We start from the raw sequence: 24,610 nt of genomic DNA on the forward strand, positions 1-24,610 counted from the left end.
GCATATTGCTCTGCTTTCCTTTGGACCACATCAATCAGTAGGGCTAAGAGGAAGGTCTTGTCATCTGGGCAGCCCAGGACCTTCTTACATCCTACCCAGGCTTGCGCCCCAGGGAGGTCACCTCAGTGCTGCTAACACAGCAGTTTGACTTCACCCCCAGAGGCACATTCCATTGTCATTCGAGAAAAACAGAGGATGAGGACGACAACAACAACAACTCTCATTGACAGGCAATTTTACTTACCACAGATATTCCCAAGGCTAGCCAGAATACTTACTTACTCAGAAGACACTTACTTATTTGAAGGACTCAGTTTTCCCTTGCTCCTTCCCCTACCTCCTTTCTTTTGTTCTTTTGAAAATCCATACATAAATTTGGACGTCACTTTTACTGAGTGTGTGTTAAAAATTAATTTGCCAAACCAATTGAAAACATTCTGTATGCCCTTGAATATTTTTTTAAAATCAGGGCCTCCTATACCCCTGCTGGAATTTGGTCACTGAGCAATTGTACATTGTCCAAACTAAGAGGAACTCGTGCTCACACTATGTCTCCCCATTGATGTTTAGTTAGAGACTTGGGAACTGATGTCACTCAGAGTTTTTCCACCCCTTGCAAGCAGCTGCCAACAAAGTCGCATAACAGCAAGGAAACAGAGGGCAATGACACCACACGACTTAGTTGAGATTCCTGCATTGCAAAGGTTTGGACTAGATGACCCTGGGGGGGGGTCCCTTCCAACTCTACAATTCTATAATTCTATGTTATTTAGCATTATGAGGAAGAGTGGCAGCAGTTCTGCGTTCACCGAAACATGCTATCAGTGTGGTGTACAGATATAACCAATAACAAGATCAAATGAGAAGCTTTCTTTCATAATTTGCCTTCTTACATTCACGTACACAAGGGAGTGAATATGCAGTGATAGTTTTCTGGTTTTGTTCAGTTGCAAAACACATTTATTTATAAAAGATTTATATGCTAACCTCTTGCAAAATATCAGGGCAGTATGCAACGATATATATACACACACCATTAGAAGTACCTCAGCAGAATCATTAAATGAATGGCTCCTCAAAAAGTTTTTTAACAACTGCATAGACCTGTTGGGATAAATAAGTCTTCAAGATGTCCCCAAAGCCAAAAGCACGGATGCCTGTTAAGAGATGCAAATATTATGCAAATATGCCCTTTTTGATTGCTGCCCTTTTAATCCTTTCTTTTTGGCAATGCGTAAGTAATCACCCGATTTGATGGGCTATGTTGTCCTAGAATCTCCCCACTGAACATTCCCACATGTGAACAGGCACCGTAATCGGAAAACATAAATCCAACTTACCTACTGACACAGTAGAATGCAATCAGTTTGAAGATATCTTCAAACACGAGAAAGGACCCTTCCAAATACAGTACTGATGAGAAACAAGAGAGGGAAAAATCAGGGACTTTTCTGTATAAATCAGGAAGCTGATGATCCTCAAGGGATGAGCACATGAATGTTTCATATTTGAACTAGGAAGCATTGCAAAACACTCATTCACATGGCAAAATGTTAATCTAAATTTTATACATTTTTATAAGATACGGTACAGCGAAATTAGCAAGGAACAGTGAAGAAACTAAAGATATACAGTTTATTTAAAGAAATATTTCACTCTTCATCTCCTAGACTCAGTTCTGCTTTCCCAGTAGTTCAGAGGCCGCATTTTAAAAACATTCTCGTATGGTGTCATGACCATTCCACAAGCCTAGTATTACATACAAAAGGTCTTGTGGAAGCAGCTTCCTGCTATGCAATTAATTCTCAAGCCACCAAGCACCAAGAGACGAGGTTTCCACAACATATTTCATGTACTTTTCATGAATTTCTCTGAAGGGAGACATTGTCGGAGTCTCCAAGCTGCAGGCATAGCATTGCCATCTTTCTATAGGTAAAGGATCTATGCTGAGTACACCTGCATAAGAGGAAGAAATCAATGGGAGAAGCTTCTCCCCAAAATGCACCTTCATACCGGCAAACAATTTAACTTGCTCACATCTGCATTTTATATGACTGCTGAATTAAAGAACTAACAGGTGATAAACAGGTGATCAGGTACAGCAACTGAGTCAACCTTTCTCAAAGTGGAGGAGCTTGCTGCAGTCCCTCAATCATTTTGGTTGCCCAAGGGCACCAGTTTTATCTCATAATAAGCAAAGCAATATAGTAGTTGCATCCATTGCTCCCCTCTCTCTTTCATTATCTCCCTCTCCTCCTGCCCTCCACTCTATCTAACACATTACAACTTCCTTGCATAGGTCAATTCAATCAAATTCCCTTTCATGAACACAATATACTTTCAAAACAAAAAGTAAAACAGACCGTCTTCACACCAGCTACATGAGATCCCCGCCAGGGTGTTTTCACACACACAAAGTGGCTTTTGCCATGCAAATGTAAAATTCAGGCACTGGCTAGAATGTAGATTGGATTTATAAATAGCTCTCTTCCACTTTCCACCTGACATTAAGAACATTTGCAGATGGGCACAAATAGTACAAGAGGGGCTAGAAAGTGCTTTTAGTTTCATATGTGTAAAAAATGCCCTTCATATCTTTTTTTAAGCCTGAGAAATATTAATGTCCTGGACAATGACTTCAATGGCAAGGTATTATATGCAATAGGAGCAGCAAAATGACCACCTCTAAATATTATTTATTGATTAACTAACTAACTAACTAACTAACTACAGGAGGGACTTTTTGAGTGTGTGTTTTAAAACTTCTTTCCTGGATATCAGCTTAATTATTAGTAGAAAATGATTTAGCATGCATAGTTCAGTTTTTGTTTCCTGTTCCCCTCACTGGTGTGTGTGTGTGCGGGGGGCAGGCGGCGGGCATGCAGTTTGCAAATGTCTGCTGGAAAGTATCTAGAAGATATTACTGATGGGTGGTTATATAAATGTTAACATCAACAAGAACAAGTAAAATAGTCTTGAGGCACCTTAAAGGTTAACCAATTCACAGACGCAAGACGAAAAGTATGAAGTAAAACCTTAATAATAATAATAAATTTTTATTTATACCCCGCCCTCCCCAGTCAAAACTGGGCTCAGGGCGGCTAACACCAGTAAAATTACAATAAAACATAAAAGAAAGAAAAACAATTAATTAAAATACGGGTTAAAATACAATTTAAATTTAAAAATGCAGCCTCATTTTAAAGTAGCCCAAATCAAAACCATAAGGGAGGAAAACATAGGGGTCAGACTGAGTCCAGCCCAAAGGCCAGGTGGAACAGCTCCATCTTGCAGGCCCTGTGGAAAGATGTCAAATCCCGCAGGGCCCTCGTCTCCTGTGAGAGAGCGTTCCACTAAGTCAGGGCCAGTATTCAAAAGGCCCTGGCCCTAGTTGAGACCAATCTGACCACCTTATGGCTCGGGATCTCCAAAATGTTGTTATTTGTGGACCTTAAGGTCCTCCACGGGGCATACCAGGAGAGGCGGTCCCGTAGGTACGAGGGTCCTAAGCCGCATAGGGCTTTAAAGGTCAAAACCAGAACCTTAAATCTGATCCTGTACTCCACCGGGAGCCAGTGCAGCTGGTAAAGCACTGGATGAATGTGGTCCCATGGTGCTCCCAAGGAGCCTCACCGCAGCATTCTGCACCCGCTGGAGTTTCTGGGTCAGCTTCAAGGGTTGTTGTTGTTGTTTAGTCGTTTAGTCGTGTCCGACTCTTCGTGACCCCATGGACCATAGCACGCCAGGCACTCCTGTCTTGCACTGCCTCCCGTAGTTTGGTCAAACTCATGTTCGTAGCTTCGAGAACACTGTCCAACCATCTCGTCCTCTGTCGTCCCCTTCTCCTAGTGCCCTCAATCTTTCCCAACATCAGGGTCTTTTCCAAGGATTCTTCTCTTCTCATGAGGTGGCCAAAGTATTGGAGCCTCAGCTTCAAGGGTAGCCCCACATAAAGCGAGTTACAATAATCAAGCCTGGAGGTGAGCGTCGCATGGATCACTGTGGCCAGATCAGAGCAAGAAAGGTAAGGGACCAACTGCTTGATGTGGCGGAGATGAAAAAATGCCACCTTAGCTGTGGCTGCAACCTGCACCTCTATAGAAAGGGAGGTGCGACGAAGGACCCTTGCTTCCGTCTTATTTATTCTACCTCTCACTTATTAAAAGAAGTAACAGGGATGGTCTGGGGAAAACCGAGCCTCCCCCCCCCCCTATTGCTCCCCCTTAGCCTTTCTGTATTCCCTCATGCACTTGAGGGTTTTATTCTATTTCCTCTTCTTTTATACAAAAGAGAGTCCTCTTCCAACACAACCGTGGCCAGGTACCTATTAAGGTTAAGGGCTGTATCCGAGACTATCCCTTTTGTCCACAGTATCTGCCTCTAAGAATCCCTTTCTGTAAAAGCTTGCCCCTTCCCTGAGGTAACTTTATGACACCCTGGGTCTGTCTGCCTGGCTTGCCCTCTTGGTGCACCCCAAAGATACAAACTAACAGTTCCACTCTTGAAGGAAATGTTGTCTTTTTAATGGGTGTCCTCATGAATGAGTTTCATGTACCTAGGCTGGAAAATAACACAGACGATTTTCTGATTGGCACTTTAACACTGGAAATTTTATTTCTCAAGAACGTAATGGTTGCTTTAAGGCAGGCACGTCCAACAGGTAGATCGTGATCTACCGGTAGATCACTGGCCACCTGTGGTAGATCACTGGTAGATCATTGGCTCCCCCCCAAAAGAAGCTCAACAACTTTGGCTCCCCTAAAAAATGCTCAACATTTTAGCCCTTCACCTCCCAAAAAGAGGGCTTTCCTCCCACCTCAGAAAAGCTCAACAACTCTGACCTGAACCCCTAAAAAATGGGCCTTCCTCCTCCCTAAAAAAAGTTTAACAACTTTGACCTGAACCCCCCAAAAGGGGGTAGATCACTGCCAGTTTTTAACTCTGTGAGTAGATCGCAGTCTCTTCAGAGTTGGCCTCCCCTGCTTTAAGGTATTCCTGTTGTACAAGCTTAGTTTCAATGGTAATAACTTTTTTACTCATGTACTAGATAACCTAACGACTACCTAACCTAAACCTACTCTCCTAGATCTTCTTTACAACCACCCTCACACTCACACTCCCGCTCCCCAGCACCCTCTCAACTGACAAAATGGCTGTCCCTTCTCTTTAAACATTCAACCATTCCCCTTTCCTCATGGAATGTCCAGTCAGTCAACACAGAGTCTGCGTTAACCCTTGATGGGTTGGGTTGATAAAGCTACAGTGGTACCTCTACTTACAGATAACTCTACTTACGAATGTTTCTACTTACGAATGGAGCTCCGTCTGCCATTTTGGATGCGGTTTAGATAGGATTTTTTCTACTTACGAATTTTTAGATAGGGTTGCTTCGACTTACTAATTTTTTCTCCCAATGCATTCCTATGGGATTTGACTTACAATTTTTTTCTACTTACGAATGTGCTTCGGAACACATTAAATTCGTAAGTAGAGGTACCACTGTATAACAAACAGCGTAAAAACGTCACAGGAGGCGTCAAAGGTTACACCCAAACTCTTGACAGAGGCGCTGGCACTAATTGCGCCCCCACAAGAGATGGGAGTTGGCCCTTAGATGGCAGGGGAATCCCTGTGAGTCAAGTTTGACAGGTGGACGGGACTGCCCACCTATCAGGTGCCCTACCAGTGACCTAATATCATCCTTACATTGAATGATTGGCACCTGGGTAGCCCCACCCACTTGTCAAAGTTGGCCTATGGGGATGTGTGTCTTCTTGTTCAGCCCTCTGCAATGCAAGAATCTCAACAGGCAGTCCCCCAACCAATTTGAAACCATACTGGACTCTGCTTAGCTTTGCAAATGTGAGCAGTTTTATTGCTGCATCACTATCACCCTTCAAGTTAGCTGAGGGGGTGGGAGACTGGTGAAAATCTCTCAGCCTTGACATCAACACATGGCACCTTCAGGCAGAAGCAGCTTGCTGGGAGGGAGAGAGCTGTATGCCAGCTTCCAGTCAGCTGGGTCCCTATAGCTCACCAAGAGCAGGAGGTGTGAGGTGGCAGCAGGCGCGCCAAGATGGGCCCAATATTGAGGGGCCTGTCATGCATGCATCTCATGCGCGATCCTCCCCCCAGCCTGGCCAGGCCTGCTGGGACATGTGGGCGTCCCTTTGAGGTGATCGCAGTGTGGAGAGTGAAAAGCGCTCTCCACACCTCCTGCCCCCACCCAGCGCGCCAGTTCTCACTGGAGGTGGTGTGGAGTGGTGCCCCCCTTAATATTGGGGGGCTCACCCCCCTGCCTACAAATATTGAGGGAGCTGAAGCCCCTTCCACCCCTATAGCTGGAACCCCTGGGTGGCAGGGCAGCCAGCCAATCTAGGCCTTCTGCCAGTGCATTTGCATCACCCTGCCCCTTCCCCCCCCCAGTAAGCAACAGTGACCCACCTGCCAGGTAGCTAGTGTAGCAGCTCCACCCCATGTGTCAAACTGCTTCTGCCCTAAGGCACACTCTACTGCTGAGGTCTACTGGTGAAGACATCTATTTAGGGAAGCTTTTAATGTTTAACAGACCACTGTATTTTAATATTTTGTTGGAAGCCGCCCAGAGTGGCTGGGGAAACCTAGCCAGATGGGCAGGGTATAAATTTATTATTATTATTATTATTATTATTATTATTATTATTATTATTATACCTGCCGTGGGCCCACCCATTTAAATAATTTTTCAATGGTAGGAGTGACCTTTTTAACTCCCACAAGGCCCCAGAGAGATGCTGGTGCAAAGTACACCTGTTTTCACTGCCACCTGTTGCTCTCAGGTAAGCCTGCCAGCTATTTTTTTCTTCTACAGTACAGTACTTAACTTCCAACCTGAAGAAAAATTCTGGAGAACTCACAAGCTTGCTTGCTATTTCTGGTGGTTAAGTTGGTCCTGCCAAAAGATATTGCGCTGCTTCGATGTCCACATATTTCCTCATCAATAATATGTGAATTCTGAGAAACACCTACACTACTTGGGCACAAGGCAAGGCAAGGCCTTTTGTTCCAAAGAAAGCAGAACAGAAAGAAGGAGGTTGTGCCTACTTACAAGAGGGAGATTTTCTTTCCTTTCCTCAGGAAGTTTCACCTTAGAGAAAGTGATTAAAGTTTAAAATGGAAACCGCTTTGTGTTTTCTGGCTGCCTCAAGAACTGCTTCAAGTTTTCTTTTAAATAACCCGGGGCAGAGTTCCTATCAACTCTGACATTTTCAGGACAGTATGGAAAATCCCTATTATACTTTGAATAAAACAAACAAACTCCCCCTGCCCGCCAGGCCAACCCAACCAATGGAAATAATGTGGGGGGGGCACTCAGGTATCTGATGATGTTGTGGGGGGCAGCAGTGAGATGTTGGAGGACAACAAAGCTCTATGTGTCACATGGACCTAATCTGCACTTCCTAAAACAATGTGTGAACCGAAATGCAGCTAACCTATCAGCGCTGTTCAAATAGCAAGGATGTCTTTTTGTGCAGTAGAATTTCTATCCCTCTCTTATCCCTCCATGAGCTCTACACCCTCCACCAATCTGCTTCAGAGGGTTGCGGAAAACCTCAGAACAGATTTAGGGATGGGTGCTAGGTGGGAAGAGGGAATTTAGTTGTGTAAGCATAAATCCTTGTACACACACAATGAGGGGGTTAATGCTACTCTGGATTCTTCCCTTTGAAATTCACACTTGTCTTAATCATATGATGATGCGGCATGCAGACTTTTTAAAAAGGTTTACAAAACTGGGTTTATTATGGGGAATTGCAAAATGTGTAGAAAAATGTGTAGATAAGGGAAATTGACACTAAAATGCTGATGAATCTTCATGAAGTTTTTTAAAAAGCACAAACTGATGTGGAAATGTGGAGAACTGAACTGAAGACTGGGAAAATGAGAAAATTACAGGATTTGGCCCTCAACAGCACTACTTTGAGTCTGTGCTGCTACAAACCATTAATAGGAATGCTTCTTTTGAAAGCTACTTCAGTCTAAACAGGCACATTTCCCGTTATAAAACTTCGCTCTCCTCTCCCTTTGTTTACACTAGTGAATAGTTCTGACCTTAACATTTGTTTGAGAATCCATCCCAAGGTCAATGGAAGGAATCATGCTTTAGCTCAGTTAAATCCTTTGTCTCCGTGTTTAATCCACGTGTACAGTTAGTCTGAAGCCAATTAACTTTGCTAAAGCAAAGTTACTTTTTTATTTTTTAATAATGATTTAAACTGCAGGAAGTCTATCAGACTGCCCTGGCATGCAGGCACTACCAATATTATTGTCTTCTTAGAAAAAATATATGAGAGAGAATTTCTCTTCTTGTTTTAAAAAAAAGTTATACAGATAATTCACGAGTAGATACAACAAGGTGGGCAACTTACCCTGAATGAGGAAGGAAGTCAGAGGCACGACCCTGAGTTTGCTCTGGTGTGCTGCGGTCAAAGTTACTAAATATGGAGAACGGACAGAGATACTTGAGCTAAAAATAGAATGAGTCACCATGACCGGAATGCAACATCTCAGACGCTCCAAGGATCGTCCTGCATGTCTGTGGTGACATCTTCAGTACACTGAATGGGATCGAATTTGGAAATCAAATGTTGTCTTCCTGCCACTTCTCCATGCTACTTAACTCTTTGCTGTCACTGGTCAGAAGGTAGTATTGATGGGGACAGGATACTACTTAGGAACTCACTCTGCAACCATTCATTTAGTCTAGCTGGGACCAAAGGCATTTGATTCCTCCTTTACCAAAACCGCCTCCTTCAGCAGCCTTTTCATCTAGCTGAATCAAAGGAAGAGGTAGGTTGGCAAAGTCGATGATCTGGGGGTGAGGCATCAATCTGCTCAGTATCCAGTACCATTTAGCTCTGGGCCTCCACAACTGTCTCCATCTGCACCCATTTCACCCAGTTGCAGCGAAGGTGAACGGTTATAGGCAACAAGGCTTCCTCCATTAGCCTGGCTAGGACCTGTTGCTATTTGGCTCCTGCCCTCCTGGAAATTTAATTTCTATATTTCTTTGTTTATTTGTATACCACTTTTCGTTATATACTGAATACAAAGCGGTTTCCGATACACTACGTGAAAGACCAGATCATTAAAATACATAAAATCCAGTAATTAACAGTTTGACAGTGATAATAAAATTAATACTGTGGTACAGAACAGCCCCCACACAAAAAATAAGAATAATACATCATCTGTAGCCAAGGCAACCAAATTTGCTTCTTCTCCTTGAGACCCACCCTGTCACTGGTTGGGTGAGGCTGCTGTTTACAGACAGCTGGCTTGGGGTGCCGTGAAAGGGTAGCAAATTGTTGCATTATTTAATTATTGCTGTGTTTTTGCTTCCAGAGGGGGGCACTTGTGGAGTTTCCTGCCTTAGGTGCCAAAATACCTTGGCCAGCCTTTGGTACTATATACCTTGAGCCTTGACTCACAGGAGGCGGTGTCTTGGGATAGCACATATGTCATCAATTATAATCCATTATTTTAACTGTGAAGTGCCTCGAGCTCATCAGCAGAAAGAAGGTACATAAAACATGGCAAATAAATATGTACGAACGGTGCAGAGCTCTTTGGAGAAGCAGCAGGAGGGAAGCATGGAATACATATGTAACAAACAACCCCAAGGGGCAATTCTATTACTGGCATTGTGTTGCAATTAGTTTATGCAACATTTCATTAAATCTTTTGCCGTGGAACGGAAGATTTCAAAGTGCACAGTATCTGTGGGCTAAATGACACCTGCCACAAACAACAGCAAACTCCCAGGAGTTTCCAAACTGATGCAGAATTAAGCCAGAGCAAAATGGTCTCTCCAGTCAAAAGAATAAAGCTACCTTTTGCCTAGTTATCCCCTTCAATTCCCTCATTAGCTTCCGTATGAATAATGCATGGATGCCACTCGAGATAGTTTCATAGCTCCTCAATTGTTCAAGCTAATTTAACACACTCTGAATCATGATATGCCATAAAGCCCATGAATATTCCCCAAGCACTTCTGTGGCTTGAGCAGTTTGCAGTGCCAGATATTCAAAGAAATGTATGCACGCTGGTTGCTTGCTGCTTCTTTTTAACCTTTCCAAAAGCAGCAGCAGCGAGGCAAACACCACCAGCTTGCAATGCTGCTTATCAGAAAATGAGCTCGAGCTCTCCAGGGGGCATCAGGGTAAAACGTAACTCTCATTTTATTTTATTTTATTTTTCAGGGAGGGGATGCGGGAGGCTGTGAAGTTCAGATGGTTAACTACTGTGAAAAGTATATATGCGTTTAAAGCGTTTGACCTCTCTTTGGCACAACTCATTACCCCTGTGAATGGCATTTCTGAGAACATTCTGCTGGAGAAATTTCATCAGCAAGAGGGCCATTGCGTGCCAGGCTGCTTGCAGCACAAGGCATTGTATTTTGAAGTCTGTGGTACTCCAGGGTAGCCATTAGCATCTGAATTCACTTAATAACTTTATCAGCAGGAACTGTGAAGGCTGGCATGTGGTGGTGGCTTAAGTAACTAGAAGGTCTATGTTGGAAAACTGCCAGTAGTGTAATTAAGGAGGGGCACACATCCCACTTCAAAAATCACATAAGTAAAATGCCTTCTCCCCATATAAGCAAGCAGATCATCCAGCTGGCGTAGTTTTGTACAGTTTATCAAGGATGCCCTGCTTAAGGTTACAAGGACCCTTGGAGCTCCAGATGGTCACTTATCTTCAGAGATGCCTGCTACATCTAAGCATCTCTATTTGTAAAGATACAGTTTCCACATGTTCTATACTTCCTCCTCTCCCGGTTCACCACTGGGCCTAACAGCCTTAGACCCTTCCCTCTTTCTTCCCCTTTTCTCTTCCTACCCTAGTTCCTCAGACATCACCGAGGTAGGGCAACATCCTTCTTTTCTTCCCTTCCTCCCCTCCTTTAGTGAAGTCCGTCCTTGCGCTTTCCTTGCTCTCCTTCCATCCTTGTCTGCCATCCCTCTCCTCCATATCCTCCCCAATGAGATATGCCTTTAAAGCTTCAAGGTGTTGTGTTTCACCCAGCAGCTGTGGTGTACTTAATGGTGTGGCCCTCATGCACTCCAACTCCTGTCTGGACTGTCTTGTTGGCCTGGCTGTGGTGTCACATTGAAGCCCCCCCACACCAGATGTCCTCCTTTCCTCACCGTCCCTGATTCGAACTTTGGCTCTTTCATTAACATTTTATTTTGGACATTTCTCTGACCCAGCAAAGCAATTCCAATGTTTAATTCATGACCTCAAGACATGGTGATGACCATTATCTTCTACAGCTGTGGAAAAGGATCAGACAAAATCACTGAGGATAGGTCATTACATTAGCCATGATAGGTAAACTAGACTCTGCAAGGACAGTATAACTCCACAAACTAGATACTTGAGGACAAGGAAGACAGGAAGGCCATCTAATTCATGTGAATGCCAAGAAGGAACAGGAACAGGAAACCTGTGCCCCTCCAGAGGCTGTTGTACTCCCAACTCCCATCAGACTTGATTACTGGCCATGCTGACAGGGGCTGATGGGAGCTGGAGACCAACAACCTCCAGAGGGTCACTTGTTGTCCACCACTAATGTAGTATTACTGGCATGTTGCAGACTACACCTGCTAACAACAGCAGCAACAACAACAACAGTTTGAGGGGGGCCTTCAGTTTTCTGCAGTAAGAAAAGAAATACAAAAAAAAGCATTGTGAAGGAACAAGAATGGATGACATCATCATATGGCTGCCTTGCAAAATGATAATTCCAACTCAAACGCCCAGTGCATATATACAGTTAACCAGTGTTTTCCAAAAAGATAAAAAATTAGGATTTGCAAAAGAAAGTACTAAATTTGAAATAGAAGTCATCCAAAATAAAAAGAAAGTATTATCCAAAACATATAGCTTACTCTTGAATTGGGATCTTATGGAAGAGAGTACGAAAGAGGCAATGATAAAATGGTCAAAAGATCTTGGCCACACAATTACTATCGAACAATGGGATAAATTGTGGGGTCAGGACATTAAATTTACAGCTGCTAACAATCTAAAAGAATTTTTTTTGAAAATTTACTATAGATGGTATTTAACACCTGTGAAACTAGCGAAGTTTTATAAAATCAAATCCAATTTGTGTTGGAGATGCAGTAAAGAACCGGGAACTTTTATTCACATATGGTGGAAATGCGAGGAGATAGCAAAATTTTGGAATATTATACATGAAGAAATGAAAAAAATGATGAAATGGTCAATATCAAAAAAACCAGAAATGTATCTATTAGGTTTGTTAAATGAGGAAATCCCCAAAGAAAATATAAAAGTATTCCTATATGCAAGTACAGCAGCAAGAATGCTAATAGCAGCAAATTGGAAATCTGCTAGGATACCATCAGTGGAAGAATGGATTAATAAATTGAGCGAGTATCTTCTGATGGCAAGATTAACAGCAGCTGTAAGGAATCAGTCGAAGCAGAAATTAAGAAAAGAGTGGGAAAGTTATGATGAGTATATGAGAAAACATTGTTCGAAAGAAGATATGTTAATATGTGTAGACTAGGGGATATGAAGGGAAATAAAAACAAAAATATAATTAATTAGTAATTTTAACAGTAAAGTAGAATTGTATTGGAAATAAATGCACGAGTGAATATAAGAATGGAAAAGGAAGTCGAAAGAGTGCGGAGGGAAGTATAGGGGGGGAGGGAAAGGGTGGGTAAAGGGGATTGTATTTATGTATATGATTGATTTTACCATCATTTAAGTTTGTTTCTTCTTTTGCTGTATATTTTAAAAATTTGAAATAAAGTCTTTTTTTAACAAAAGAAAAGAAAAGTTGTTTGTGGCTCAAAGGGACTCTCACTGAGGCAAAGGAAACAGCCAGTGTGGAATCTTGGCAACTGGGTAGATAAAAAGGATGGGGAGGAACACTCGTCTTTAATGCGAGGCCAATGAGGTCATCAACAGGAAGCCCAGCAGGTGGTGGAGCCATAACATATTTGGTGAAGATAACCAGTGTTTTGAGAAGACACTGCTACGAAATGTGTTTATGAGACAATGGTAAGAGAATGGAAAAATCACAGGGAAACTGTTTACTAAGGCTTGGGCTCTCCTTGGCAGGAGGCATTCAATGCAGTGGTTGGACACCTGTGGTTTCCAGCAATTGGCATCCATAATCATGCTGCCTCTGGACAGTGAAGGTAGAACATAACCATCAGGGTTACTAGCCACTGAGAGCCTTAGGTTCAGCGAATCTGTCTAATCCCTACTTTAAAGCCATCCAAGTTGGTGGCCACCCCTACTTTTTGTGGGAGTGCATTCCATAGTTTACCTATGCACTTTGTGAAGAAGCACTTTCTTTGGTCTGTCCTGAATCTTAATGAAGAGACCCACACATTTGCATTGAAAAAGATCTAGGTGCAGATATACCGTGGACAGGGTGCAAAATAGTTTGGTGGAGAGATAAGTTTCAAAACTCAGGAATAAACTTACATGATTTTTCTTCTTTAATCCTGTATTCTGAAATGTCAGAAGCCTCCACCAGAGCTGGAAAATGAACTGAGAGAAGCAGATTTTTCAGGTTCTCATCTTTCCGAACCATGAATATCTAAACAGAGAAAAAAGGGTGTGTGAAATTATTTCATCCAACAACAACAAAAAGGGGTCATTCAAGTATGATCTGTTCAGTAGTCATCATATCAGAACTGGGTCAAGATTTATGTGCCTTTTATTTTAGAACATAAAAGGTCCCTGATGGACCAGACCAAAGGTTTAGAGTAGACCAACGTTCGGTTCCCATAGCAGCCAACCAGATGCTTATAGGAAGCCTGCAAAAAGAATCTGAGCCCAATAGCCCTCTCTCAGCAACTGATATTCAGATACATGCTATTACCGATCCTATAGGTAAAATGCCATTCATAGCCTTACCCTCCACTAATTTCTCTAATCCTCTTTCAAAGCCATCCCAGTGGGTGGCCATTACTACATCATACGTCAGAAAAATACACAGTTTATGCATGGTGTGAAGACACCGTCTTGGATCTCCCAATACTCAGCTTCATTGTATAACCCCAGGGTCTAGTATTTTGAGAGACTGAGAAAAAGAACAGTATCTGTTTTCTCCACACTATGTACAGTACCATGTTAGAAATGGCTGTCATGTGCCTCCAACTCATCTTTTTCAATTAAAAAGCTCTCAGTGTTGTCATCTTTCTTCATAGGGTGTTGCCCCAGCCCATTGATCATGTTGATTACGCTTTTCTGCACCTTTGCCAGCTCTACAATATGCCTTTCTTCTTCTTCTTTTTTTAGAATGGACTCTGATTAGGAATGCTGTTAAGGGATGGGCCTGGGTTTTGGGGGCCTTGGTTCCTGGATCCCTTCCCCATTTTCATCACTTTTAAAACTAAAAAACGAACACGCCTTTTACTCACTGTGAGAGTCAGGCTATGCATCTTAAGTGATAAATTAACACATGCACATTTTATGCATGTGCCTCCACTGGCTATGATGTCCTTTTTTGAAAACAGGAAACCAGACTATATACTGTATCAGGATACAGGGAAAACTGGGGCCCCCCAGATGTTACTGAACCAGATCTCCCATCACTCTTGACCACTGGCATTGCTAGGTCAGGCTGATGAGAGTCAGAGTCCCACAGCACCTAGAGGGCCACAGGGCCAAAGTCTCTCCACCCATGCTATATACACAATACACCAAATAAAGGCGCCATCACTGATTTATATATTGGCATGATGGTACTAGCTGTCTTATCCTCAGTCTCTTTCCTAATGCCATAGAATCATAGAATTAGTCTTTCTTTCACTGCCTCTCCACATCAAAGTTGATGGTTTCAGTAGGGCTCTGCCATATGTCCAGAATTTCCTGGACATTACCGGGATTTCAAAGGCAGAATCGACGTTTGGGGTGGGGTGGGGTGGGAATGTGGTGCTTTGTCCAAGTCAATCAAAACATGGGGGCATTTTCCTAAAAGAAGTCCAACAATTTTGGGGTCTTCATAAAAAAAAGCTCAACAACTTTCAGGGTGCTTTTTGAAATATGGCAACCCCAGTTTCAGGTACGTGTCTACCACAGCTCCAACACCTCTTTTCTTGGTATTTGAAGTCAATTAAGACCCATGCCCAACCTTCTGTACTTAATTATACTGAATCTGTTTTGCCATTGTGTTTGCCATTCCACCCATTGTGGAAAGATCCTTCCTGAGTTCTTCAGTTAGTTCATAATCTGGAATAATTTGGTGTCACCTGCAGAGCTGGCTATCCTTCTACTCACCCCAGATTCCAGGTCATTTTTGAGAAACTTAAATAGCATTGGATCCAAATTCACACCCTTGGGGACTCCACTGCTTCCTTCCTTCCATTGTGAAAACTGTCAATGCATCGATCTACAAGGTGGCTTGACCTCTTATCCTGTTACTGCTATAATTGCTGAGGAGCAGTTGTCAAAAGGTTTTTAGAAGGCAAGTACATGTTTACCAGATCACTCTGATTCATATGCTTGTCAATGCTCTCAGACCCATTGCTAGTAGCCATAATAATTAAACAAAATCTCTTATGTTGAGAAGCAGCATATATTTCTGACTGTCAAGTCCTGGAGCCAAACAACACCAGGTTGGATAGATGGCTATCATTTAAATACATTTTTCTGCTGCCAAAGGAAAGGCCACCAAACTATAATCAGAACACAGATGGGGGAGAAATTTGGTTTTGTTTGCATTTTAATGGGAACCTACCTAATCAGCACTTCCTGAAACAATCCACAAATTGAAAAGCAGCTGTCCCTCTAAATTCCCACATCTCCAAATTTTGCGGTGCAGTTTTCGAAGAAGAAGAAGGAGGAGGAGGAGGAGGAGGAGGAGGGTGTACAGAATGCATATATTAAGGAAAAGTATAAATAAAAATGAATGCATTGGTAAGAATAACTTGCTAAAATGCATTATAAACTTGCTAAAATGCACTGTCCCACAAAATGTCCGATAACAGTCTAAAATAGTGAAATCAGTGGGAAGAGGAACAAAGCTGCAAAACACACTAAGAAAACAGAATCTTGTTTGGGGGCAGGAAATCTGTTGCCCTTCAGATGTTGTTAGATCCCAGCTTCCATCACTCCTGGCCATTGAACATACTGGCTGGGGCTGATGGGAGTTGGAGTTCAACAATGTTTGGGGTATAGCACATTGGCTTCCCCTGATCTAAGCCTGCATGTCATGTCCCTCAAGGACCACGAAACAGTATTCTTCAGAGAAAGTGTAGACATACCCCTATGGGCTCCTTGCAGAGTATTTGGACAGCCTTTTCCTGGCTGATACTCAACTGAAGCCAAACCGGGCATGTCTTGACGAGCTTCTCAAGGACGCTGATGCCTGGTGGGGGACAGCAATTTCTTGGGGCAATTGGCTTGCCCAGATGGTTCTCATCTTCCACTTCTTCACTGGTGTCTGTGACAGGCCTGCAAGAAGACACAAGCAAATCCCCTGTGAGGTGGCTGCAGCAACTTGACTTGCACAGAGAAGTGTAAATTGAAAGACCCTCAGAAAAACACAGGGCAGAGCAGCTTATGTCAGATCTAACTAACCTGCATCCCTTGATTACTTCGCCGAAAGTGTTTGGAATCCTAAGAAGCTTGTGCAGTCATTCCTTGCCCTACAAGGACCCATCTCATCTATCTGGGTTTCTATCATTTGATTTCCCTACTCTCACGGCTACAAAAGAAGTTCCAGTAAATGCAACATGAAATGTCAAACAATAACTAGTAACTCTTTTCCTTTATTATATGTAATATCAGCCTTGTTTGTAATATTGTTTGGTTAACGTTTATTGATCATTACAGATGTTCCTAATACTAATTTAGGAAGCTTGATTATATATGTATCTATGTTTGTTTACTGTTTATATAACTACATTAATATTCAATAAGATTCAATATTATTCAACAGTAATTAAACAGGCATCCCAAACTTTGGCCCTCCAGATGTTTTGGACTACAATTCCCATCATCCCTGACCACTGGTCCTGTTAGCTAGGGATCATGGGAGTTGTAGGCCAAAACATCTGGAGGGGGATGCCTGGTGATTAAATATAATAGTTAAATAATAGCTGTCATATAATTAAATAATAATAAAAGATATGATGGACCTTAATTATGGAAAAGTTGAGCATCAATCAGACCTCTATTTTATCATATTGAATTCCATTGGCTGAAATTTATTTTGTGCATGTACACACATGCACAAAACACACACATCTCAGCAATTTACTCTTCCACAAACAAAGCAATATTCTGAGAAGACATCTCACTTTTAGAATACAGAGGGCAGGTTACAGCAGGCCAGGACTTAACCAATCTGTTACTAAGTCCCTATAGAGGCTCTACGAAAAGATCATTAACACTTTTAAAAATAAACATCCAGACTGTTTTTCTGCCTACATTTAGATTTATTCACAGATGTGAGGAACAGGTGGAACAGAATTTGTGAAGAGTAACATTATAAACTCCACCTCTGCATTGTTATCGCAAGAGAAATTGTGTGATGGCTCATGCAAGCACAGAACAGTAGAGCTCTGAGGCTTCTTCTACTTTTTTGTAGGAGGGAAGGGTTCGTTTGTTTTTTAACAAGAAAAGCAGTGGGGTGAGAGGGGTGCTGGCCTGTTCCTCAGCTGCAATCTTACATTTCAAACCCTGCATGATGAAATTTGCAGTGGAGAAACACTGGACAAGGCAAAGGGTGAACAATCGCCTCCATCTTTCTCTGCTTTTCCACCCAAAACCCTCCCTGTTGGTGGGCTTATGGTGGCTGGGCTTACCAGGATAAGCTTACCAGGACTATATAAAAGTGCAGGCTCACAGAAAGGGTTGCTTTTGGCTACAGTTGCTTTTGGCTACAAGGCAACAGCTTAACCATGAGTCCTGGGTTCGGATGACATACTAAACCAAACTTTGGCTTAGCTCAGTGTGATGCAGGGGCAAAAAAAAGGTCCAGGGAGAAGAGGCAAAGAGAAGCAAAGAGGCTGTAAGCTTCTCTCCAGGAGCCCACACATTTGTGTGGTTCCTGGAAGCCATAGTTTGCATTTCTCTGTGTGAGAACCAGGCCAATTTGTAGCCAGTCCTACAGTTATTATTAAGTTGTAGTCCATGGAGTTCTGGTGCTCTGTAGTATGCTTTCAAGTGGTTCCTAAGATAAAAAAAATGGTGGTGGTGGGGAAACTCTATTAAAGGAAGGGCGATAACTCCGTGGCAAGGCACATGCTTTTCATGCTAATGTTCCCAGGTTTAATTCCCACCATCTCCAGGGAGGTTGGCGGAAAGCTCTTGCCTAAGATACTTCAGACCCTCTCCCAGTCACTGAAGACAATATTCAGCCAGATGAGCCTGTGATCCAACTCGTTATAATCCAGTTTTGTATGCTGGGATGCTTTCTCCCAAGCAGAACATTAGGATAGTCCTGCTTCCCATAGAGGCCAACTGGCTGGCTATGAGAAGCACAAAAGAAGGGCATGAGGATAAGAGCCCTCTATGGTACTGTTGTGAGCAACTCACGGATAAATTAAACCAGGGAGTTACTGAAGGTGCAAAGGAAGGAGCATGCCAATCTTGGCTTAGCTCCTTTGATAATGAGCAATGCCACCTGAAATGAAGGATCCAGCGACAGCCTTCTCATCCCATCCCAAGGCGCTTCCAGATGACCTATTTATTGAGCAGCCATCCTGATTTGTTTGCAGAGAGATATGACGATGTTGGCTTAATGAACTTTCATCCTGATATGTTTGAGAGGATGTTGTATCAAATCCCATGTATGGCATCCCATGCTTCCCAGTGTATTTCCCCATCACTTTCCTTATTGCAACAATTCCAGTCCTGTGGGGGAGCAGGTTCCAATCAATAGACCAGGGTTTCCTAAACTTGGGTCTCCAGCTGACCACTGCTCCCACTAGCTAGGGATGATAGGAGTTGTAGTCCAAAAACAGCTAGAGATAAAAAGTGCAAATGTAAAGTTACAGTACATGAAGGAAAAACTGGAGCAAAAAACCACAATATATTATTTGGAATCATTTTTATTGTTAATTATTTAGGATCAGAGTGGTGACTGAGAACAGTTATTGAATTAATTCAGAGTGTATGCATAGGGAGGATAATTTTTATAATGATGCGGTTGCATTTCAAGGTAAGAGGATTAGGGATTTGAATGTGCATTTTAATTTTGTACAACCCCAATATATTTAGAAGAGAAATACTCAGAGATGTTTTCCCAATTATAGATGGAGGGAGGGGGAGAAAAGAAACAAGGTCCCTTTTTTAAAGCAAAGATAGTCACACTGATCCGTAAGGGAAGAAACAATGTCTACAGCTATCTAATTTTATTTATTTAACAAAATGTATATACCACTTGATTGTAAATAGAACCTCTAAATGGTTTATAAAAAATAAAATAACTATTAAAATAGTCAACAGAAAACAGATATTCTTAAAAACAGATATTCTTAAAAAAGCAAAATATAATTTAAATCAACAGATGAGAACACATATCAGCTTCTAAATGTCTGGACAAGCCTGCCTAAACAAAAATGGTTTTAGCAGGGGCCCAAAAACATACAGCGAAGTTGCCTGCCTGCCAGGCTTCAGGGAATCCTATGCCTCCCACGGCGGCAGCCAAGAAGCAGATAAACAAGAAAAGTTCTTACCAAGTAGTTTATTCAATGTTCACAGAGAGAGATGAAGGAGTGTGGTCTCTCTTAGATAATGGTGTTGCTCTGAGTAAAGTCCCACCCCCTCTGTCTCTCCTATTCTACATCATCCCTGCGCTGGCTGACCTGTGTTTTCTGCCTCTGAGCTTTCTGTTCTACTACTCTCAAGGCACGCCTCGTCCTGTGAGGACGAGGAATGCTTTCAAGAGACACAGAGTGTTAGCTGTCTCTCCCCTGGTGCTTCTTCTTCCTGCTGCTCTCTCAATATTTCCCAGCTTCTCCACTCGGCAGCCTCTGAACTATGACCTTCTGCAAACCACTGATCTAAATCTATACTGTCCTCCTCTTCTCAGGAAGGTTCAGGAAGAGGTGGGGCGGTCCCCAGCATTCCTCCTCAGTCCAGTCCTTGACATTGCCTAATGTCAATGGGCAAGGAGTTCTGAAGTGTGCGTGCTGCCACACTGGGTCACTCTGGGCCAACCCATAAGCCACAAAAAACCTGACAAGCTTTTGAACTCTTCAGCAGACAAGATGTTGCACAAAGCAAGCTGAGGAAAAATAAAACCAAAATAGGTAATAAAAGAAAGAAAGAGGTGAGTTCATTATGTGGTACAACTGAGCTGGAGATGCCAGGAATTGAACCTGGGACCTTCTGATACAAAAGATTATAATTACTATTACTGCTATTTTAATTTATTAGTCACTAGACACACAAGAAGTATCCAGACAACCTACAAAATGTAAATGCATAAAGCATGGCATACATTTAGAAAAAGAGCAATGCATTACAATAAAAGCCATGCAATAATCTATAAAACAAAGTCGATAAAACTGTAGCAAAATACATACTTCACAGTTGAGTTATGCCCCTTAATAATAAAAAAGTTAATTTAGCAATACAGTACAGGAAGTAGAAGAGGACTATTTGAAAATGGATCAAATATTCCATTTTTGAAAAGCTCTTGAAAATAGTCAGTTTTTTTTTTAAAAAAAATCTCTCTTTTAGGTGTGCACAGCAAAGCTGTTAATCTTGGCTTCCTCCCTTTGCCAATCAATCAATCTTTTTTTTTTTTTTTTAAATGTGCCTCTTTAAATGTTTATTAGAAAATCTACTCCTTGCTGCAAGGGAACAAAGGCCCACAATTGCGGCAAGCGGGAAGACAGTTTTACATCTAACTGATGTCCCCAGTGGATCTCTTTCCCCCCACCCCACCCCCCATCCACTGAATGTCCAAGTCTTGAGTCATTTTGGTTAATGGAGCCAGTGGAAGCAACATTTGGCTCCAGCAATGCTCTCAGCAGGCAGAACATCAAGAGGCCGGGCTGTGAAAAAGCTTAATCAGCTATTTAATCTGACTCTGTGGCAAACACCACAGGTAGCTGCAGAGAGAAAGGAGAGGAGAAAAATAGGACAGCCTTTGAGCTCCCTTTGTCTCTGCCCTGTCACAGGATTTGTGTTTGAGAAGCGGGTCATTTCTATTTTACTCCGTGTGCATCTAATGGCTTATATCTACACTGTACTTTGAATAGCACCCCAGGCTGACAGCTCCAACCAGCTGGCAGGCAGCACTTTCTCCCTTGATCAAACAAGGGGCAATGGGAGGTGGGAGCTCTGTTGGGGTTTTTTTATGATGGATTTCTGGATAACACAGTCCTACAGCCAAGGCCATCTGTGGGGTGGGGGTGGGGGGAGACCGCACTGCTATACAGGCCTGGTTCCCTATATTTGATAATTTCCTTCCCTGAACTTTCAGCAGCAACTATCCAAGTCAGTGGCCCTTTCTTTAAAGAATTACAATGGAAAAACCTTTTGCTTTGTGAGAAGGAAAGCCATGCTCAGTGCAAATGCCACAACCTGGCGCTTTGGCCAAGGAGTCCAAACAGACTGGAAGGACTGACAAACACTGGGACCACTTCTTGGCTCCCATTGCAGGAATGTTTCCCTGCCCCTACAGGTGTTGCAAGATCATGTTATCAGGTCATGAAATAGTCACTCTCTTGATCTTTCATCCTTCTAAGCATATTAACATTGCAGACTGTTTACCTGTTGCATTGCATATGTTCTTTCAGCTCCATTGTTTAGGATTCCCCTTCCCTCTTACCTATGTGTAATCATTCTCACGTGTGTGGGGAGAGTGTGATTGCATCCACCAGTTGTATTCCCTTGGTGCCAATGCACCAGTCAGCAGCTACACATTCAGAATTAATGTGAAGGTGACCTATGTGAGGTCAGACTGTGTGGATACTGCCATTATACAGGTTAGTCAGTAGGGAGCAGTAGACTTAGTTGTACATTTCCTGCTCCTGTTCTGTTCCTGTTTAAGAGAAATAATAAAGTATGTGCAAGACTGGTTGCAGTATCGCCAATTAAATGAGGTATTTAAAGGAGATTAAAAGAAAGGATTCCGTTACACTTTATCCAGATTCCAAAGAGAAATTATAGATGATAATACTAAATTGTTGAAGAAGATGTATAACATATTATTAGAAAGGGAAAACAAAGACAAAGAAGTTAAATGTGCAATGATAAAGTGGGCACAAGATTTAGGACATAACATATAAATGGAGGACTGGGAAAAATTATGGAAAGTGAACCTAAAATTTACTGATTGTATAATGCTGAAAGAAAATTATATGAAAATGATGTATCGATGGTATATCACACATGTAAAAATGGCAAAAATGTACAGAACAGGTTCTAACAAATGCTGGAAATGTAAAGAAAAAGAAGGTACTTTTTTCATATGTAGTGGAACTGTAAACTAATTTTAAAAATTGGGAAATGATTTATAATGAAATGAAATGAAATGAATGTTTAAAACGACTTTTGTTAAAAGACCAGAAGCCTTTTTGTTAGGCATTATAGGTCAAGACTTGCCAAAGGAACAGAAGTTATTTATGTATGCTGCAATGGTGGCTAGGATATTACTAGCCCAAAAATGGAAAGATGACAAGATAGCAACTAAAGAAGATTGGCAAGAGAAACTGATGGACTATGTGGAAATGGCGAAACTAACAGGAAGAATTAGAGGAAAAGACAATAGAGACTTTAAAAAGGACTGGGAACCATTTATGCTGTACTTACAGAAATATTGTAAAGAAGTGTACTCACTAGCAGGGTTTGATTAAACACAACTAACAAAAGAAATATAGATACAATACTAAAATGTATTGTATTGTATTTTATTATTTCCCTAATGAGGAAATAATAAAAAAGGTAATTTGAAAATAATTACAATATAAAAATGACAAGATCAGAATAATAATCAAAAGTATTATTATTAAAATCACTCCGCTGTTGATCTTGAAATAGTGTTCTGCACACTTTGTATAAAGTACTTTTACATTGCAATTGTAGCCGAAACAAAATTCCAAGTACTGTATATTAGTACTTGGCCAATAAATTATTATTCTATTCTATTCTATTCTATTCCATTCTATTCTATTTAGAAAGCTTTATTGTGATTTAATGAAACAAGCAGGAGAAGTTAATATGTAATGAACCAGAAGAGGGGGTTGAGGGAAGTAGGGGGTGGGGGAGTTGGGGAACTGTATTTTTCTTTTTTGTTGAGATAATGTTCTTGTGACGAACAAAAAAAATGTTAACTTTAATTAATTTTTTAAAAAAGGAGAAATAATAAAGTTATCTAATAACTCTATGATCATATTGTTGTAACCTTACAGGAAGCAGCAGTACCAGCTGTTTCAGATGTCTTGTGGAGACCATATTTTTGCCCAGGCTTTCCCTGACCTATAATACTGGAACCTGTCTTCATTTATCAGAAATCCCTGAATTGTTGTTGTTTTTGTGTTAATGATTACACACACACACACACACACACACACACACACACACACATTGTACAGTGCTTAGAAAAAAACCCAAAAACATTTAGTGAATTATAAATGCTTTTAAATAAATAAATAACTGGCATGCCCTGGAACCTATAAATAAATGACTTCCTAATAACTCCTGTGACATAGGTATACATACACAGGCCCCCTTCACATTAATGCTAAACATGCAATATCAGTGTGGTCAGTGGATGGGATCTCACCAGTGGAGGCCCATTAGAATAAATGGGGCATTGCCTTACCAGCCTCAATCTGTCCCACCTGAATGTCCCAGGGGTTGGCCCTTCCTCCTTTTGCGCCTGGTAAATCTCAGCAAGGAGGAGGATGGAGGACAAAACCCACCTTTGGGTACCCTGCAGTCTGCCCCACCAGTCCCAGTGGGCACCAAACACCATTCAATCATTGTTGAGCATGCCTGTATGTATATTGCTAAGGGTTTAACATTGGAAAATTCCATTGGAGTGACCTAAGCTAGAAAGAGCTCTTCGAGCTTCTAAATGAACTGATAATTAACTGTTGATGTTCTCTGCTAGCTTACAGGTGAGTGTTTAACCTTAGAACATGTGACTAAGGTATTCCATTGCAAATCTCATCTTTGAAGGGAGTTGGCTTTGCTTCTGTTCCCAGGCAGTCAGAAAAGGATTTGTAAATGTTGCCTCTCCAGCAGCTGCATAGCCTCAGGCTGGATACAGACTAATGCAGATAATGGGGTAGACCAGGCATCCACAAACTGCGGCCCTCCAGATGTTTTGGCCTACAACTCCCATGATCCCTAGCTAACAGGACCAGTGGTCAGGCATGATGGGAATTGTAGTCCAAAACATCTGGAGGGCCGAAGTTTGGGGATGCCTGGGGTAGACAAAGCTTTGATTTCAGCTCTGATTGTAATTAAGTTATATATTTAAGAAGAAGAGCCTATGCTTCAATACACATATGTTCTGTACTTCTTTCTGGATGTATCATTGATGCTTTTGTACCTGTTTTGAAGAAGTTCTGGTTAGAAAAGCTTTGAATCATAATTATGGGTCTGGACA

At 41.8% G+C, this 24,610-nt stretch overlaps 1 protein-coding gene across 4 annotated transcripts in view; it reads right to left on the bottom strand.

Moving 5' to 3' along the window:
* Window positions 1–24,610, bottom strand: part of RIN3 (Ras and Rab interactor 3) — a 74,044-nt gene that overhangs the window by 33,611 nt on the left and 15,823 nt on the right. For 3 of the 4 annotated variants that reach the window (XM_035107165.2, XM_035107173.2, XM_060272229.1), the window contains 3 exons: window positions 16,299–16,488; window positions 13,513–13,627; window positions 1,341–1,413 (listed from right to left, as the gene is read on the bottom strand). In XM_035107165.2, the coding sequence (XP_034963056.1) occupies window positions 1,341–1,413; window positions 13,513–13,627; window positions 16,299–16,488 (378 nt within the window). Of the gene's footprint in view, window positions 1–1,340; window positions 1,414–8,408; window positions 12,268–13,512; window positions 13,628–16,298; window positions 16,489–24,610 lie in introns of those variants that run through there. The other variant, XM_035107199.2, reaches the window with a different exon arrangement.

This window comes from Zootoca vivipara, chromosome 1 (assembly GCF_963506605.1).
Source record: "Zootoca vivipara chromosome 1, rZooViv1.1, whole genome shotgun sequence".
Classification (NCBI taxonomy): domain Eukaryota; kingdom Metazoa; phylum Chordata; class Lepidosauria; order Squamata; family Lacertidae; genus Zootoca; species Zootoca vivipara.